This window comes from Bombus vosnesenskii, unplaced genomic scaffold (assembly GCF_011952255.1).
Source record: "Bombus vosnesenskii isolate JDL3184/JDL3185 unplaced genomic scaffold, Bvos_JDL3184-5_v1.1 scf7180000014524, whole genome shotgun sequence".
Classification (NCBI taxonomy): domain Eukaryota; kingdom Metazoa; phylum Arthropoda; class Insecta; order Hymenoptera; family Apidae; genus Bombus; species Bombus vosnesenskii.
In genome coordinates, this window is record NW_022883501.1 from 28070 (window position 1) to 48849 (window position 20780).

The following is a 20780-nucleotide window of genomic DNA, read 5'->3' on the forward strand; positions in this document are numbered from 1 at the left end:
GACCCAATAAAAAAAGCCATCAAGAGAAAAATAATCACACAAAAAACAGCCAACAAAATCAAGAATAATTTAAGACTTTCCGCTCAAAAGACGCGGAAACTCAACCCACAACCAAACCTAGTTGCCAGGACGAAAAGACTAGTCAACATCCTAAGAAACACAGTTGTAGATTATCACTCCAGCCAAGAAGAAAAGGCTAAAGAAATGAAAAACATGAAGCCCGTAAGAGCTACCTCGCCTCCAGCAATCATAACAAAAAACAGATTCAGTATATTACAATCTGAACCAGAGCCTCATCCACAACCGGGACCATCAAACTACTCTCCTTCGAGCTCAACGCTAGAACAAATAAAAAAGAAAAACGAAACATTACTAGGCAAAATAGGAAAACACAGTCCCACCATACCATCAAAACAATCAACACTGCAGGGGCGACAGACCCCATCGTACAACCCAGGAGGCCCAGCGCCACCAGCATCGCCAAGGGGGGACCGAGCACCGGACGGACGCCCCACCAGATACACCGCAGAGGGGCGTACGAACGCCCCATCCACTACAAGGGATAACAAACCGCCGCCTATCAACATAACGCTACAAGACCCAAAGGACACGGTAACGCTCATAGAGAAAGTAGCTGGCATCAATCAGTTCCATATTAAAAGAATACACTCAGGTAAACATGCACTCTACCTCCGAAACCTACCCGATTTCCACAAAGCAAAACAAATACTCCTCTCAGCTAACACAACCTCTTACACGTACACACCCAAAACAGAGAAACACCATACATACTTGTTAAAAGGTTTAGACAATAGTTACACCGAAACAGAAATACTTACAGACCTACAAGCCTTGCAAAAAGACGACGTAAAATTCACAAAAGTCACACGATTCACGACAAAAAGATCAAGGGAGAACAATATATTGCTCCCAATTTACATAATACAAGTATCCCCCGACAGTAATATAAGTAACTTGTTAAAAGTTAACCATTTTAACTACTTCAGAATAAAATGGGAAAAAATAATTAAAAAAAATGATGACATAACTCAATGCCACAAATGTCAGCGATTAGGTCACACAGCACAAAACTGTAACCTAAACTACCGCTGTGTTAAATGCACTGAGCCCCATGGTCCAGGCGACTGCAAAATAAAAAGAGAAAACACAGTAACCAAAGACAAAATATTCTGCGTTAACTGCAAAAACTACGGACACCCCGCGTCATACAAAAGTTGCCCCAAACTCGTAGAGCTTCATAAAAAGCTAGCCGATAAAATCAAGAAAGACAAAGAAACAAAGATAAAACGAATTGCCCAAATAAGCCGTAAATACGTCCCAGATCTAAAGTTCTCTGACGTAGTGAAACAACAAACAAAATTAAATCAAATAATCGAAAACACATCACAATTAACAAACTTAGATCCGCGCTCAAGCCAAAGCTCAATTACAATCGATAACTCCCCCCATCTAAACATTATAAACGTTATCGAAGACTTTAAAAAAGGTATTCTCCAAGCGTTAAAAGAACAACAAATGCAATTAAATGAAATAAAAAATACACTATCAACGCACGAAGGAAGGTTCGACGCCATCTTCAGCACTTTCAATAGTACAGATGACGAATAACCAAAATCCACTAAACCAACAATTACAGCAAAAAACACGTAAATTTAACCTAAAGCATCTGAAAATAATTACAATAAATGCTAACTCTTTAATTTCAATCCAAAAAAGATACAGTATGCTAACCCTAATAAATAAAGAAGCCCCCGATATGGTACTCATCTCAGAAGCAAAACTAAACAAAAGACACAATGTACACTTCAAAAACTACTCCATGATAAGACACGACAGACCGAACGCCAGTCAAAGAGGAGGAACAGCGATTCTCATAAAAACCCTATAAAATACAAAACAATTCTTATTGATAACAATATTGAGAAACAATGATCATAAAAATAAAAATAAGCAATAAGGAAAATTTATTCATCACTGCAGCCTACGCAACCTACGAAAACCAGAAAGACTTTAACTACGAATTCAATAATCTTTTCAAACTCTTACAGCTCAACAAACCTGAAAACTACTATATAATAGCAGGAGACCTTAAGGCAAAGCATACAAGCTGGAAAAACGAAATAAACAACACGAGAGGCAACTTCATTAGAAACTGGCTAGACAATAAAAGCATCCACTACAAAACAAACTTATACAGCTCCGAGCTACCCTCTTACCCAAAAGGAGGCTCATATGCCTAGCAGATGCGCGACTAAAATTCCAAAACCTACGTCCAAATAACACCCTCAAACCTTAGCCTATGACAGTGACCATAACGCCCTAGTATTTCACGTAAACAAAAACACATCTGACTTCCTAACACACGAAACTCAGACCGAGACACCCAGGTACAATTACAAAAAGACAGACTGGAAAAAGTTCCAAAACACACTCGAACAAAACTGCGACCTAAAGATCTACAACAACGTCAACCTAACAAATAGACAAATAGATTCATTCATAGATGAAATAGAAAAACATACACAAATCGCTCTCCAAAAATCCGCGCCAAACATGAAACAAAAAAATTCATGCGAGCCCTATATAAACAATAAAATAAAAGATCTACATCGAGATAAAAGCTACATACTCTCCAAAATAAACAATATAAAATTTAACTATTCTTACGACAAAAGAGAAGAATTAGAATTCCTAAAGTACCTACTATACAGAATAAAAGCGCAACTGAAACAAGAATTCGCAAATTGTATAAACCATTACTGGACAAACAAAATAAAAAACATCTCCAAAAACAACTCAGCCAACATGTTCCCACAAATAAATCAAATCTTTAGACCAAAAGAACAAAACCCCATCCCACCTCTCAAATTGCCCCCAGAAAAAGCCTCCCTCATCCAAGAAGCAGGTATAACGATACACAACGCCATCAAAGACACCGAGGGTAACTTCATCATAACTAAAACAACAGAAAAGCTAGACATTATCGGCACCCACTTTTCCAAAATACACACACAAAACGAACCTATGGGCCAAGAACAACTAAACAGAATTATCATCAAAAACAAACAAACTCAAAAATGAAATGGAACACGACAAAACGCTAAACAAAACAGTCTGCACACTCTCAAACGAAAATACCGCAGACAACCCCAAACAACCAGATCCAGAAATAAACTACTTCACAAATTACAATCAACTAAACACAATCTTCTCCAAATTAAACAACAAAAAATCCTCCGGCTTCGACGGCATCCGAAACATTTTACTCAAGCGCCTACCGAACAAAATAAAATGGTACTACACTCTTCAACAATGCTCTAAACAACATATATTTCCCCAGAAAATGGAAAAAAGCCAAATTGATAGCTATAACAAAAAAAGATAAAGACGGCTCATCGCCCGCAAGCCTACGACCCATAGGTCTCCTCCCCAATATAAGCAAAGTATTTGAAATAATCATAAACAACCCCCTAACCTCCTTCTACACAAAAAATGACATAATCCCAGAAAATCAATTTGGCTTCCGGCACAAACACTCCACAATTCACGCAATAAACAAGCTTACGTCGGACATCTGCTGGGCTGTAAACGCAAAACAACGAGTAGCCGCCTGCTTAATAGACCTCGAAAAAGCTTTCGACACAGTCTGGATCCCAGGTCTCATATACAAATTGATCAAAAAAAATTTTCCTAAACACCTGATTAAAATAGTCTGGGACATGATCACAAGCAGAACATTCGTAATGACTGAAGGTTCACACTCATCAAGCAAAGAATTCTCCATAAAAAAAACGGTCTACAACAAGGTACAGTAAATTCCCCGTTACTTTTCAGTATTTACAACAGTGACTTACTAAATCTCTTTGATCTCAATACATCCACCCATAAACGCTCCATAGCCTTCGCAGACGACCTAATCATCTACGTAACAGGCCGCAAAACCAAAACAATAAAAACGGAACTCCAAGAACTTTTTGAGAAAATAAACGACTGTTACCTTTTGGAATACAACGATATTAATCGCATGCAGATAAGGCGTTTGATCGTACGGATTCTCCCGTTCGTTGCTCAGCGCCATCCCCACTAGCGTGCGTTTGTGAGATGCACCACGGCAGTTAGCACGTGCATGCTTTTTCAAAAAACGCCGGAAAAAACGTGGGGATATGGATGGAACATTCTAGATAGGCACGTCGAGAAGCTACTAGAAGGTTCTGTGCCACATGTGACGCCACACAGACACCCACACAGGTCACACCCATTACTGCATAGAGAGTGGGGCTCTAAACCTTTTCACGGGCCATGGGTCACTAAGCCAGTTAGTCTGTGAATAACTAGCCAACTGTCTACATTCCAGAGCGCACATTTATAACTCTTGAAATAATTGTTTAATAAATATCACATTGTATTATATCAACACAAACATTGTGTCTTCCACGGATTATTAATCCTAATTCCAAGATTAAATTCTAACAGGTTATGGGCCCAGACCCAATGTGCTAGTGTTGAAATAAGTTCGTGACTAAAGTTAATATTAAACAATTAACATAAAGTATTACAGTGAGATATAAGTGTATAAGTGTATAAGTGCGGACTAAAGCAAAAGAACAATGGCAGGTAGTGCACGTTTTGAGATTCAAAGACTTAACGGCAGCAATTACGAGACGTGGAGAGATAAACTAGAATTGTTATTAATTAAAGATAGAGTTTGGACAGTGATCAGAGATCCAACTCCAGCGCCCGACAAGATGGATTAAAATTGGCTAGATAAAGACGATCAGGCTCGTGCGACAATAGGGTTACTTGTCGAGGATAGTCAGCTTATTCACATTCGGGGCGCAAGATCGGCGAAGCAAGCATGGGAGGTCCTAAAGAACTATCATCAGAATGCATCATTACCGAATAAAGTATTTCTGCTCAAGGATATATGTCGAATGAACTTAGCTGAAGGCGGAAATTTGGAAGAACACTTAACAGAAATGTTGAACATGTTCGATCGGCTAACAGCATTAGGAAAACCCTTGGATGAGGAGATATCGGTAGTAATGATTCTACGTAGTCTACCAGAGTCATACAGTCCCCTAATTAGCAGCCTGGAAAGTAGACCGGAATCAGATCTCACTATGGAATTCATTAAAGGAAAGCTCATCGACGAATATAAGCGGCGCAGAGGTTCAGGATGGACAACAGACCAAAATGAAACGGTAATGAAAGTAAGTGATGGTAGAAATAATAATACGAAATGTTTCTTTTGTAAAAAAAACCCGGGCACATGAAGAAGGATTGCCGTAAATACGCCAAATGGAAAACAAAGAAGGATAAAGTGAATAAGGTAATGGAATATAGATCCGATGAAGAACAGCAAGCTTTCGTGAGTACAGAACATACAGCATCTGAGAAAATTTCTCAAGAACTTTGCCTCGGAATGAGTGATAAAGATACAAGACGTACGCATGTATGGATTATTGACTCAGGGGCCACGAGCCACATGACGGCAGACAGAAACTTTTTCAGCAGCTTCAATCCAGATGAAAAGGGTTTTGTACTACTAGCAGACGAAGTTAAGGCAGTCCAAATAAAGGGCAAAGGATCAGGTATCATAAAGCACTCAAGTAACGGTAAGATAACAAACATGCATGTTGACAATGTGTTGTACATACCTGAGCTAAGCTCAAACCTACTCTCGGTGAAAAAACTAACGAGTGACGGCTATAAAGTAAGCTTCGAGAATGACGGTTGTCGTATTGTAAAAGATGGAGTAGTAGAAATATTCGCTAAAGCCTCAAGCAATTTATATCTACTGCCGACCATCGAAAGCGCATGTACAACGAAAGAAAAGGAACACAACGAAAACTGTCAACATACCTGGCATAAGCGTTTCGGGCATAGAAACATAAACGCGATAAAGCAATTAGAATACGGCCTTGCGACCGGGATAAAGATAAAGGACTGCGGAATAAGTGAAATTTGCGAGTGCTGTATAAAAGGGAAAATGACGAAAAAACCTTTCCCTAAAGAATCAACGACAAGGACGAGTAGCATTCTGGATCTCATACATACAGATGTTTGTGGCCCAATGCAGACTGCAACTCCAGGTAAGAAACGGTATGCTTTAACTATAATTGATGATTTCAGTAGATTCACAAAAATATATCTGATGGAAACAAAACATGAAACCACGAAATATATTAAAGAATTTGTGCAATCAATGAAAAATCAATTAAATAAGGTACCTAAAACAATAAGATCAGATCGAGGAAGGGAATACGTCAACAACAACCTGAGGAATTACTTGCATAATGAAGGTATAAAGATTCAATATACAGCAGGATACTCACCGCAGCAAAATGGCGTCGCTGAAAGGAAGAATCGCTCTCTAATAGAAATGGCTAAATGTATGTTTATTGCCGCCGACATGGACAGGAAGTACTGGGGTGGGGCAATACACACAGCCAACTACCTGCAAAATGTCCTACCCACAAAACACACAGGTAAGACACCGTATGAATTATGGTATTCTAAACTACCTGACGTCAAAAATCTTCGTCCTTTTGGTACTATGGCATATGCACATATACCTCAAGGGTGTCGAAGAAAATTAGACGAGAAAGCAGAAAAATTAAGGTTTGTCGGATATTCGGAAGAATCAAAGGCATACAGACTACTCGATACAGCTACAGATAAAGTAAAGACAAGCCGTAATGTGATCTTTCTTGAAACTCATAAGGAACCCGGGACAGAAGAAATTATTTTTGAAGAACAGACCGTTACTGAAGGAGATAACAATAAGGAAATTATTGAAGAAAAAGGACCCAAAGATGAATCCGAAGACAAAGACAAGGAAAATAAATTAACGAGGAAAGATATTCAAGGTTCAGAGCCAAGGCGATCAAAAAGATTAAATAAAGGAATTCCTCCTGATAGGTACATGGGAGCACTAAACATGACAGTTAGCCTAGAAGAGCCAAAGGATCGAAAGGATGCACTATCAAGGCCAGATGCAGAACTGTGGATAAAGGCGATGTATGAGGAAATGGATTCGCTGAAGAATAACAAGACTTGGGACCTCATGATTCCACCTAAAGAGCGAAAGGTTATTGGATGCAAATGGGTCTACAAGATAAAGAGAAACACCGAAGGGAAAATTGTGAAATATAAGGCAAGAAGTGCAATTTGCAGAATCAATGATCAAGCGACTAATATCGTTGAGGAAGGGTGTTGGAATACAACGATATCAATCGCATGCAGATAAGGCGTTTGATCGTACGGATTCTTCCGTTCGTTGCTCAGCGCCATCCCCATTAGCGTGCGTTCGTGAGATGCTCCACGGCAGTTAGCACGTGCATGCTTTTTCAAAAAACGCCAGAAAAAACGTGGGGATATGGATGGAACATTCTAGATGGGCACGTCGAGAAGCTACTAGAAGGTTCTGTGCCACATGTGACGCCACACAGACACCCACACAGGTCACACTCATTACTGCATAGAGAGTGGGGCTGTAAACCTTTTCAAGGGCCATGGGTCACTAAGCCAGTCTGTGAATAACTAGCCAACTGTCTACATTCCAGAACGCACATTTATAACTCTCGAAATAATTGTTTAATAAATATCACATTGTATTATTTCAACACAAGCATTGTGTCTTCCACGGATTATTAATCCTAATTCCAAGATTAAATTCTAACATTACCACGCATGGAAACTAAAAATCAACATAAGCAAATGCGAAACCATACTGTTTAGACCCAAGTCAAGTGAAATCGGCCCAATAGAAAGAGAATACTGCAAAAAATTTCAACTAAGAGAAAAAACAGACAAAGGGGCTCTCATACCATATAAAAATTGCGTAAAATACCTAGGAGTAAACATAGACTATAAATTAAATTACAAGCAGCACACCGAAATGCAACTTACTAAGGCCAATAAAGCATTCTGGAAAATAAAAAAACTATTCCACTCCAAACATCTCGACAGCAAAGTAAAAATTCTATGCTATCAAGCACTAATCAGACCGATCATAACCTACGGCTGCCCAATCTGGTACAAGCCTGGTATCAGCCTCCCAAATGGAAAAAATTCGCATATTCGAAAGAAAATGCATCAGGGCTTGCTTGAGTACTTACAGATCCGAACACAGCGGATTCAAAAGATATGTAAAAAACGAAATAATATACGACCTAGCCAACATTCACCGCATAGACTGTCACATCCTAAAGCTAATAAGAAACCACTTCGCGCAAGCGGCAAAGATAAAAGAAAATAGTTTAATCTTCAGTTGCTTATTTCCAAACGACGCATATTACAAAAACACTCTGACAACAGGCTACATCCCCCCAGAAGCTTTCCTATATCTTGACGAAAAAAACTACCTCCAGGACCAAAATAATATTCCAATAATCTATCACATAAAAAGAAAAATAGGGATCAAAACTATACTTTACGAAGAAAACCTAAATGGACAGACCGCAGACGCTAGGTGGAGATACAACATGGCCCTCCCTCTTAAAGACACTAAAAACAATCATAGAAAAAATACAAAAAAATATTGGTGGATACTGAATCCATAATAAAATAAGAGAGAAAATTCCATTAAACCGATTAAAACTCAATTCTGCCGCCGTACAACGGCCCCCGTAAGGTGGCGGAGAGCAAGGGCGTAAAAGAGGGAGTGAAGCCGGCAGCCTCGGTCACTTCTACAGTGACGAATAGGCCCGAGGTGTTGGAAGAGCACGGAACCAAAGATCAGCAGAAGAAGCTGGATACTGCAACTGCGAAGCATGCTTCTTCAACGTGAAGAGATGGGATCCGCCCCAATCTATAAGTCCCGAGAGTAAATGACCGAGGAGAAGTTTGAGTCAGTATTAAAGAAGAAGTGGAGTGATGTCCAGAGTGAATGGCCCCTTGGCGACTGCGGATGTGGTCAGCCGGTGTAGGGTCTAGAGTGCGATGACTTTCTTACTACGTTGAAGAATTACCCCCGCATAATCACTGCGACGGTTGTGACTTAGGCAGCGGCGTACTGGAGGAAAGAGGGTGAAAACGGGGAAGATGAAGGGGGTAATGGGCATTTACTGATCCGACAGCGATGCGGTTAGAGATTTAGTCACGGCGAGCAGGGAGACCATGGACGCCCTGCAGAAGAGCGAGGGTGGCAAGATAAGGCCTGTCGCCAAGACTGGCAACTCGGTCATCCGCAAGATGAACTACCTGAGTGAGGTGCTGGAGAGAGGGTTGCACGGGAGTAAATTAAGCACGTTGTTCGCGGGTGAGCTTGGGAACGAGGCAATTGGCATGGATCTAATCGATGCGGCGAGAAATTTCCGTACATGGAAAGTGCCCCTTGATCAAGCAGGCTTTGACCAACATCAGAGAAATGCGGTGATAGCGGTGACGCTATTTTGCATAGGCAGACATCTTTTAAAATTTGTGCCGTAAATAAGAATAGTTATTTATATAATCAGTCTTACCTTGTCAAGGGGAAAGAGGATGAATTTCTTTATCACTGACAGGGTTAAGCATGCAGTACCTACAAATTAAATACATTGGCTCACCTTACCAGCGTGATAAGGGTGATTGGGTTAAGTGGGACTCAGCAGATGGTTGCCATACCGACTAAAAACCTCTCCTCTATCCGCTCTTCTTATGGCACACGTACCAACCCCGGAACTGCCTTTAGGCATCACTTTAGGCCCTAACTTCCTATTCTTCTTCTCCGTTCTACGTCCATCTCCTGTTTCTGCCTCGCCTTCATAATTCTTCTGCACAGTGCGTAGAACTTATTCCAGTTCTCTTCCTTAATTACCTCCTCAATAACATTTCCCCTCGTCAATGTCGTGCCAACATAGCTCTCCAGTTCGGTCCTATCGAGGAACCTGCCCCACCTAGGGCAGTGAAATAACGCATGCTCCGCGTCGTCTACTTCTGTGTCGAAATCCCAGTATCTGGAGTGAACTTCTTTGCTGATCGTCCTACGGTACACGTTGAATATCCCATGTCCAGTCAACAGTTGCATCGTCCAATGGTAAATATGTCTTTTGTATTTCTTAAACGTACAAGCGTCATTTACTAACATCTTGGTCCAATTATCTTCTCCATACACACTCCATTTATCCCTCTACGTGCCGTCTATACGTTCTTCCACTGCCCCCATTCTTTCTACAAAATTTTCAGCAATTCCTGCTCTAGACCCGTCAATATGCACAGCGCTGCACGCGACACAGTTCTATAGGCCGTAGACGATCTCATAAGTGTGGCCCTTTGTGCCCTCTTCAAGGTGTTTCTATTCCTCTTGGTCAACAGCGCTTTGGTCCATACCGGGGACGCATAAAGCACCACCGACTCCCATATTCCATAGTAAAGCTTCCTGACTGAGCCAATGTGACCAGGGTGATATGCCTGGTAGTTATTTATTTATAGGGCTGCAGTGACATTCCTTAAATTAAATTTAATTAATTACATTGAATAATATTGAATGAATTTAATTAACGGTTGCACGTGGGCCTATGATACTTGCCAGTTAGAGTGCAGGTAATAAGTTGAATGGCTAATGTTGACGTTTAGGTTGTTGACGAGTGTGTAAAATTGTTAATGGTAGTAAGAATCCATGGGATGACAGATACCTTGTTGTTGCTGGACCCTTGACAAGATCGAATTGCGATTTATATAACCATTTTGCAATACCGCTTGATTGGCGCGAGTAGAGGCGACGCTTACGGTGACTGGCAATCGGCGCCATGTTGTGATAGTGACCTGCTCTTCAGAGTTCGATTTCGAGATTACTGCGTCTATGTTGGACGAGAATGCCTTATACGATATTAAACAGTTGGCGCCATATTGGGATGGTAGCTTCCTCCATAATCACATTGCGGTCGGCTGAGATAAGTTCCACTGTTGAGTGTAAGTAATTTTATTTACTTTTCATGTTATTTGCTTACCGCTCCTTCGGTTATTATTAGTACGGAGCTAAGCGTATAAAGTTGTATATGTTTGATTTGATGATATCCTCATATTATCGACAGTGACCTCCGAATACTGTCTGAGTTACCACCATATTCAGGGATAATTCGAATGTGTTGACCATGTTTAACGCATGTAAATATAGTTTAAGATTGGGAAAGTGGGGTTATTTTAATCACGTGAGTTAATAACATGGAATAAGTCAGAATGGGAGTAATTGTCTAAACGAAAGTTTCCAACAAAATGGCGGCTTGCGAAGTTTAGTTCTCAATACGCCATGTTGTTGTACGGTTCGGTATGTCTCCAGGCGCAATGTTCGATGTCCACTCGCAGCTTTGGGAAGAGGTTGCCACCTTATGAACCTCTGTTGGCAGAGATAGAGTCTGCTCGTAGTGGATTCCACCGTGGTTGAGCCGTTTCATTGCAGATTTTTGGTATTTCGGAAACTTTCTCATGGTTTAAAATTATTTTAGTTAGTTTTATACAGTTGTAGCTATCTACTCGCCAAATCGCGTGTCGGGAAAAATCTGGAAGTATGGAAAAATTACTGTAGAATTTCGATACAGTCGGCTTGATATAGTCGGCTGCCCCGAAGTTCCTTTATAATATTACATTTGCATGGAGGGCAAGAGCGGTGTTCTGTGAATTTTTGATGGATGGGAAATATTGTCGAGGATAAGACGTATTTTAGTAACAGATTATAGAAGCAGCTTCCTATTGGCTATACGCGGCGGTAGGGGAGGTTTGGAAGTATAGTCTTAGATGCCATGAGCGATTTTTGTTCTTATTGCCGAGTAACTGATCTCTTCTAGTGGATCTCTTTTATTTAACGAAATGAGAGGAGCCGGCCGAAATGAGGTTCACGGTCGAGCTATGTTGCGGCGGTATGATAGCGTGAAGATTTCCCCTGTACGTATAGAGTTTGAACATTGGATGATCATCGGCGCACTGATTTCGCTTAGAGGCACTGCGAGCGGAAATAAAATTATGATGAAACATTGAATTCGAATTCATGAGCTTTGACTATTGTAGTATTTAGCCGTTTCTCTAAGGACAAGGCTAGGATTGTAGCTTGAATTCAGCCATTAGAGTTATCACGATGGAATAAGGGAATGCAGGGTCTAGGACCGCACGTATCAATGGACTCACTTGAAGAAGACTCACTTGAACTGATTCGCGTTGACTTTGGCTACGATTTAAGGACACGATAATGATACAATTCTCTTATGACGAACGCGGCACTGTCCCTGTTCGATTATAAATTGTCCGAGATTTGTGATAATGAGCTTGGGCTGGTTACTAAAGTTCAATTCTTCACCTTATTTGTAAAACGTTCAAACTGCGGCGGAAGGAGATCACTGGTGATCTGTCAGTTTTGCGATTTTTGTGTCCACTGCGTGACACTAACATCGTGGCGTCAGCGAGGGCGTGTTTCGACTCGCGGAAACTATTTTCGGTCTGCTTCGAACACTCGATGGGCGCGTTGTCCTTTTTTGCATCTTTTAGTAAATTGTTGAGTGGTTGGAGGATTTTTGCGGCCGCTGATGTGAAATTTTGGTAGAAGTTAATCATACCGGGGTACCTTCGCAGTTGCTTAGTAGCGAGCTTTAGAACGTTCACAATCGCTTTAACGCGCTCGACCAACGGCTTAATTCCATCGGCGTTTACGGTGTATTCTAAAAATGTGATTTCGCTCGAACCAAATTCTTATTTCGCGGGGTTAATTACGACACCGTAATCGTTTAACCGTTCGAAGGTTCGCAAGTGATCGCGGTGTTGCTGCTCGTCTTCCGAGGCTATCAAGAGATCGTCGATGTACGCGTATACGAAGTCTGAAGCAGGCCGGAATCCGTACATGAATCGTAGCCACGTTTGCGCTATGCTGTCGCAAAAGAGTGCGGAGGTTGTTTGAAAGTAAAAAAATGGGAGACAGGACACCCTCCCAATTCTACAGAGAATTGAAGAAGCTAGCCGCCCCATCGATTTCTGACGACCTCGTTCTGACGCTTCGGAAGAACCGCCACCCAGTTAATGTGCAACGGATCCTGGCTGCCATAATGGAAACAAGTTCGAATGACCTCACCACAGTGGCAGACAGGATCCACGAAATAAGCCCAGAACAGTCCGGACAGACAACAGCGGACAGCGAGGAATCGAACCGTCCCCAGTCACGAAGTCCGCGGACCAGTAGCGTAAATTCGCGCGCTGCTCCTCGACGGTCGTCGCAAACCACGATCGCGATCCCCGAATATCCGAGACATGACGCAGCAAAATGGTAGGATGCACCGTAAACGTAAACATTCCAGAAGCTACGACTATTAAGCAACTGCGAAAGTATATTCGTGATCCTCTCCAGGAATCGGCACCTGCAGCAAGTCGAGGATGCAGTGGTGAGTCCATCAGTCACGGGACGATACGAAAAATTAAAGAGTGAAATTATCCGCAAACTGGCTGATTCAAACAGCACGAGAATGCGAAAGTTGCTGGAGTCTGAAGAAATGGGCGAAAGAAAGCCGTCCTAATTGTATCAATACCTAGGAAAACTCACCAGGCACGTAGCATCCCCAGTCGGAGCGTTCGAAGCGTCAACAGGTAAATTTAATCACATGCACATAACGTGATGCAATATTCGCAAGGCTACCGATATTGTCTAACGTGTATCGACCGGTTCTCGCGTTGGCCCCAAGCAATACCCATACCCGACATGGAAGCGTCAACCATTGCTTCAGCTCTCCTTTCCACTGTACAATCGAAAATAACAACCGATCAAGGACGCCAATTCGAGTCACAATTGTACAAGGAACTATGCTGGTTCTCGGTATCGAAAGTTGAAAGCGGCGACAAAGTGCCACGACACGAGCAACTGCGTCGAAATTTTCGAACCGCGATAAAGGAGGACCTAAACGCAGCGGCAGCCGAAATGATTTGCGGCACCGGCATACGATTGCCGGCGGAATTTTTCATCGCAACTGAGCAGCAAGCCAACGCGGAGTATGCGAACTGGCTTAAAGAACAGATGAGAAAGGTCAGGCCATACCCGGCTACGCGTCATGGCGGAAGGAAAATTTCCGTTTTTAAAAAATTAGAATCGTCGCCGTATGTTTTCTTGCGTCATAGCGCGATAGGAGGCCCTTTACAGCCTCAGTTCGACGGACCGTTCAAGGTTGTAAAAAGAGGCGAGAAGGACTATGTTATTAAAATAAACGATCGTGACGTAACGGTTTCCATAGATCGTTTAAAGCTGGCGTTCGTGGTCCCAGACGACCTTGAAGAGAGGACCGCCTAACCTCGGGACATACTTATTCCGATAAAGCAAGCGAATGCGCGCGACGAAAACAGCGCAAACAGCGGTCAAACAGCAGAGGAAAACACTAGGAATAGGTATGTTACGCGGAATGGTCGTAGAGTTCGTTTTTCCGACTGGTTCCAGTCAGGTCTCGATTAGGTGTTCTGGATTGTCGGATCGATGTATTGATAATAAAAATAGCGACGACAAGAGAAACTTGGTAGATATTTTATAAATTTAACTTAAACCTTATCACTGGAAGGGGGGTAATGTAGCGGCACGTGAGGAGGACAATTCAAATCCTGTTGTTGTTTTGCTTCGGAGTATTAAGACCGTTAGGTCACAAGTATTGTGGGGGGCACGAGGCGGCTTCGGGTTCTCAGGGCGTAGGACCACGCCCTGGGAAACCCCGATGAATCTGACGTTCTCCTATGGCCTGATGGTGACTGGGCGGCGTCTTCGGCCCCCGCCAGTTCGCCGATCCGGTGCGGAGAACCTCGGAGAAGTTGGTGGGCCCGTATCTGCCAAGACCACTCACCTCACCTTCCTGTGGGGCTCCCTGTCACCCTGCGCCGGCCTTGGCTACCGGTGCGGGGAGGAAGGCCAGGGACTGCCCGGCGCGAGTACCCATGTGTCCGGTGTGCGCGGACCTGGGAATGCCCGCGTCACACCGTATGGAGTCATCGGCATGCAAACCGCCTACCCGTAAGAGGAGGACCGCACAGGAAGCAAAGACCATTCCAGGCAACGGAGGGGACGCGGCGAAGAGGAAGGAAAAGATACCGCCGTCAAATGACCCCATGAGGGACAGAAGAGAGGACAGAGAAGGTGGACACAACGACGGTGAGGGGAACGGCCAGGAAGAGGCTATGGAGACGGAGCCTTCCCCGACCTGAGCGGAAGAAGAGGAGGAGGACAACCTCTGCTCCTGCAGTGCAATCTCAACCGCTCCCGCCAGGCTCAGGACTTGATGTTCCAGAGCCTGACGGAGCGGCGGATTGCTCTGGCGGCAGTGGCCGAGCCGTACACCATTCCCGACGCGTCACGAGGCGCTGGGGATCTGATCGGTTCGGTCGCCGTGTTCTGGACCGGGATCGCGGGGAGCCCCTCCTGCTCGGTGATCGAGCGGGGACGGGGCTTTGTGGCCGTGAAATGGGGCGACCTGGCAGTGGTGGCCGTCTATGTGTCGCCCAACATCAGCCGGACAGAATACGCCTTCTTCCTGGACGGGCTCGCGGCTTGCGCGAGGCGTTTGGGCGCCTGCCCGTCACTGGACCTCGGGGACTTCAACGCCCACTCAACGGCGTGGGGCTCCCGCAGGACCAACGGAAGAGGGCGCGACGTACGTGACTGGGCGGCCGCACTCGACCTGCGGCTTATGAACCGGGGGTCGTCCAGTACGTGCGTGGCGTGGCGGGGAGAGTCCATAGTGAACCTCACATGGGCAAACCCTGCCGCATCCCGCCGTGTTTCCGGTTGGGAGGTCTCCCCGGAGGAGACCCCCTCGGACCACCTCTACATCTTCATGGAGGTGGCGGTTGGCGACGTGATGGGCGAACGTTCGTTGGGTGGCCCATCAGCCCACCGGGAAGGAGAAGAAGATTCCCGCGGTGGGCGGTGACCCGCCGTGACGAGGACTTCATGGCGGCGGCCGCTATAGCCGTCGCTTGGTTCGAAGAATCTAGGACCGACGAGGACGTGGAAGCGGGAGCGACCCGGCTGAGGCGCGACATGCACGCGATCTGCGATTCGTGTATGCCGCGGTCGGGAACCCCCTCGCCGCGCCGGCGCTGTGTACTGGTGGTCCGAGGAGATAGCTCGTCTCCGCGAGACATGCATCCACGCCCGCTTCGGTACACCAGATCCCGCCGTAGGCGGCGGGTGGACGAAGACACGGTGGCTCGTCTGTACGAGGCCTACAGCGAAGCGCGAAGGCTCCTCCAACGAGCCATGAAGGAGGCGAAGTGGCGGGCCTGGGGCGAGCTTCTGGCCAGCCTCAATTCTGACCCCTGGAGGCGCGCTTACAAACTGGTATTGAACAAACTCCGTCCACGGGCGCCTCCCTTGACGGAGAGCATGGACCCTCGATTCCTGGACGAAGTTGTCGGCACCTTGTTCCTTGGAGTAGCGAACGAGGGAGATGGCAGCCTTACCGAAGAGGAGGAGCAGGAGCTTCAACCGCCAGAAGAAGAACCACGTGCCTCCGCGGGAAGGTGGAGCCCGGGATTGAAGGTCACCGAGGAAGAACTGGCCGGGGCCGTCGGGAGGATGGGAGCGCGGAAAGCTCCGGGTCCCGATGGAGTCCCGGCCCGCCTGTGAAAGGACGTCGCCGGCGTCTTGGCCCCGAGACTAATACGTCTGTTCGACGGATGCCTGTCTCGGGGTGAATTCCCCGCGTCGTGGAAGGAGGGGCGGATGGTCCTGCTGCCAAAGCCAAGGCGCTCCCCGGACTCGCCTTCCGCCTTTCGACCGGTGTGCCTTTTGGACGAGGTGGGCAAGCTGCTGGAGAGAGTGGTGGCTGCCCGCCTGGAGTCGCATCTGTCCCGGAGTGAGCCCGGACTGCACGACGGTCAGTTCGGTTTTCGAAGAGGGCGGTCTACGACCGACGCTGTCGCCAGCGTCCGCTCCTTTGTCGAGGGGGCCGAGCGACATGGTTACGTGGCGCTGGCCGTGTCGCTGGACATGGTCAACGCCTTTAACCGCATCCCCTGGGACAGGATATGCCGGGCCCTCGAATTTCATCGGGTGCCCGCGTACCTGCGGGGTGTGATCCGGGCGTTTCTGGGGGACCGGAGTATCGTCTATACCGTCCGGGGCGGAGGAGTGACCGGGAGGGCTGTACACCGCGGGGTCGCGCAAGGTTCGGTGTTGGGTCCATTGCTGTGGAACATCGCGTACGACGCAGTGCTTCGGACACCGATGCCTCCGAACTCGACACTGACGTGCTACGCCGACGACACGTTGGTGCTGATCTGGGGCACGGCATGGGGTAGAACCGTCCGCCTGGCGGAGTTGGCAGTGGCCTGCGTGGTCGGCGAGATCAAGGAATTGGGACTGAGGGTGTCCCCAGGGAAGTCCGAGGCAATGTGGTTTTGCCGCAGGGCCGATCACGTGACGCCTCCAGCGGGCTATTGCCTGAGGTTGGAGGGGGCTGAGATCGGGGTCGGAACCAGCATGAAGTATCTGGGCCTAACCCTCGACAGCCACTGGACCTTCAGCGCTCACTTCGAGTGCCTGGCGCCGTCTGTTGAGACGACGGCGAACGCCTTAGGACGTTTGCTGCCTCGGCTGGGCGGGCCCGACGTAGGAGCGCGCCGGCTGTACGCCTGTGTGGTGCGATCGAAGCTCCTCTACGCAGCTCCGATCTGGGCAGAGGACTTGATGACCAATCGTCGCAAGCTCCTAGTGATCAGGAGGCTGCACAGGACGGTGGCCATCAGGGTAGTGAGGGGCTTCCGTACCATTTCGGCGGCGGCAGCGGCGGTGCTCCCCGGGTTTCCACCCTTCGAATTGCAGGCCCTAGGGTGTTGCGAGATTTACTTCCACACTCGGGGTGTGTTGGGCGAGGTGGGCCCGGCGGGCGCCGACGTCAGGGTTCGGGCTCAGCGAGCTTTGCTCGACAGATGGCGCGCCAGCCTCGACACGAGAGCCGGTGCACCGGGGATAAGGGGTCCACGGGGCCGTCCTTCCAAACTGAGACCTTTGGTTGGACGGCGGCGGACTTCCTCTGACGTACAGGGTGACGCAGGTGCTCACCGGACACGGCTGCTTCGGTGAGTATCTGCACCGAATCGGGACGGAGGCGGCCGCGCGTTGCCACCACTGCGATGCGAGCGTGGATTCGGCGCAACACACGCTGGAATACTGCCCGGCGTGGGCGCGGCCGCGCCTTGACCTCATCGCGGAAACTGGACTCTCGCCGCCGACGATCCTCGAGGCATTGTTGGTAAGCGAGAGAAGGAGGAGGGCCGTGACCTCATTCTGTGAGCAAGTTATGCTTCGAAAAGAGGCCGCGGAGAGGGTGAGGGTGCGGAACTCTCACCCTGAGAGGATTGACCGGCGAGGGCGCGGCAGAGGCCATGGACGCGCTTCAGTGAGGCGCGCTAAGTCCGCCGCGCCCCCCGGTGGGGTGCAAACTTAGGCGCTGGCAATAGCTCAGCGCCCCGGAGCCGCAAAGCAGCCCGGTTCTCTACCGGGGGTGGGGGGCGGTGTATCGCTCACACCGGTTTCCGGGCCCCTTTCAATCGCAGCCGGGACGGTGATCGTGGAGGTTTTAGTCGGTTGGAGTCCGGCACTACCACGCCGCTTTTCCTCAGAAGCGACCTGGTGTCCGTGCGGATTTCCTCCGCGTTAATAAAAAAAAAGTCTCAAGTATTGTAAGGAGTAATGAACTCCGACCAAAACAATGTCGCTGCTACTTACAATCGTCAAACGCAGTCGAGTTCAAATTTTCCGGCTGTCTCCTGACCAGTATGAATAAACAGACGCAATCACGAGCGACAGAATTCATCGAACAGAGTCGAAGCATTTTGATGCATTAACAAGCATCGCAGTGATCTACGAAGTCTCTCTGAGTATTTAAGGGGTATTTATTCCGTAACTCAAAATTGTACCAGCGGACTCGCAATTTGTCCGTAATTGATTATTCAATTGAAAATATATTTAACGGATTGCGACGGCAATAATTTGTCTTCGTTATTTCGCTACACCAGAACAGACCTATCCTCCACAAATAAATAAGTAATGGTGTGCCGTGTAATGAGGAGGCTGTAGAAGTTACGTGGCGATTAGTAGGTTGGAGTATGTAGCGGATGGATTTAATGCACCGCTTTAATATTTAATATTTTTATTTATTTTATTTATTCTTTTATTTTATTTTATTTATTTATAATTTTGTATTTATCAACTAGTATTGTTTTATTTGTTTTATTTATTTATTATCTATTATTTTAAGTTATTTATTTACTTACTTATTGTTTATTTTTTAGTTATTATTTATTATTGTACATTTATGCATTTATTTATTTATTCTTTGTTGGTTATTTATTCATCTGCCTACGTGACTATTTATTTTTATTTACATTATTGATTTATTTTATTGTTTATTCCTTATTGTTCATATTTAGTATATATTGTTTTGTATTTATCTATATGGTGGCGTTTGGGCGCGCATCATCGGGTCTTTAGCAGAATGCAGGCGTTAGATAGACAAGTGAACTGTAGATAGCACAATATTACTGTATTTATACTATCATCTGATCGGCTTATTTGTTGACGACTTGGCGAGTTTATGGACAACGATTGGATACTTTCGGACGGTATATGGGCAGGATGTTGAGGACTTGGCGAAGTCTATGGACTATGTAATTATATATGTCGAGTCAAAATCCGAATCTGGGCCCGAGTCGTCCTTGTGGCGGGGGCTTGGGGCAGGTAAGGATTCTTCACTGAAGCTATCCATTTTCTTGCAGTGAAGTTACATTTATTGACACACAAAAATGTTACAGAGTTGACACAAACTCACAATGATTACACACTCGCGACGCTAGTGACAATGGTCTTAGGTTCGATAACGAATTCGCGGATAACAGGATGGTAGTCGTACGCACTCACAAAATCTAAGTCGGATTCTTTGTTAATATTCACTGACCGTAAGGCGTTAATCTTTTTGTCAATGAGATCGCAGGAGAGAATGACTTTCCGTCCCGGTGATACCTCAGAGGAAAACTATGATGGGGTGTGTCTAAGGACACGAGATTGTCACGTAATTTTTGGGTTGGTCGGTGAAAATAAAATATAGCTGAGTCGTAACACAACTATTTACTTGGTTTTAATCAACCTTTATTATGAATTCAGCAATCACAATGTAACACGCACTGAATTAACATAAATCACAATTCACTCCAACCACGTTATGTAAGACTTAGTTACAACAATACATTAAGTACGCGACTTATAAGGGTAGAGACCGATATAGATATGTTGACTATTCCAAGGATACAGAATAAGTGAAGTTTTACTGACGATACTGTGTCTGAGGAAAGCTAGGGGTGGGTGTGTCTAAGGACACGGGACTATCGGATTTGTTGATGACAATTTTGGTTAGGGAAGTGAGGGCAGTAGACACCATCTCCGATTGGATAATAGGACGGTTGGTGGACCAGGAAGGGTTTTAGCCGCCCTCGCGAGAAAGTTGCCAACGGAACATACCAGATGTGGAGAAAACCAACTTTCGAAGCTAACACGTGGTAGACAATAAACGTAAAGGGAAATTTAAGACAGGAAATACTCGCTTGGTCCGAAGGACCTTAACTATAAAAATGCCAAGGCCCCCTGGTGGGCACTTAAGACTATTGAGGGTGCGCGAGAAGGATATGCAGACATCTGGGTGCCATCCTGTCCGTGGTGTGTGGCCTGGTCTCTGATATGAATTGACGTTAGAAGATCATCGGATTCGTCGGGGATATCCTACGTTCGGAAAGTAAGGGAAATTGACTTTGCTGCTAATTGGTCAATCTCC

At 45.8% G+C, this 20780-nt stretch overlaps 2 protein-coding genes across 2 annotated transcripts; both read left to right on the forward strand.

Moving 5' to 3' along the window:
- The first annotated feature begins 13678 nt into the window (after positions 1–13678).
- On the forward strand, positions 13679–14260 carry LOC117239976. The gene has a single exon (XM_033505794.1). It carries the CDS (start codon positions 13679–13681, stop codon positions 14258–14260), a length of 582 nt encoding a protein of 193 aa, XP_033361685.1.
- Positions 14261–15901: 1641 nt separating this feature from the next.
- LOC117239977 lies at positions 15902–16579 on the forward strand. Its single transcript, XM_033505795.1, has one exon. It carries the CDS (start codon positions 15902–15904, stop codon positions 16577–16579), a length of 678 nt encoding a protein of 225 aa, XP_033361686.1.
- Positions 16580–20780: the final 4201 nt, after the last annotated feature.

Coding starts and splice junctions, on each gene's coding strand:
- LOC117239976 (XM_033505794.1), top strand. CDS start 13,679: ATGGAAGCGTCAACCATTGCTTCAGCTCTCCTTTCCACTGTACAATCG.
- LOC117239977 (XM_033505795.1), top strand. CDS start 15,902: ATGGCGGCGGCCGCTATAGCCGTCGCTTGGTTCGAAGAATCTAGGACC.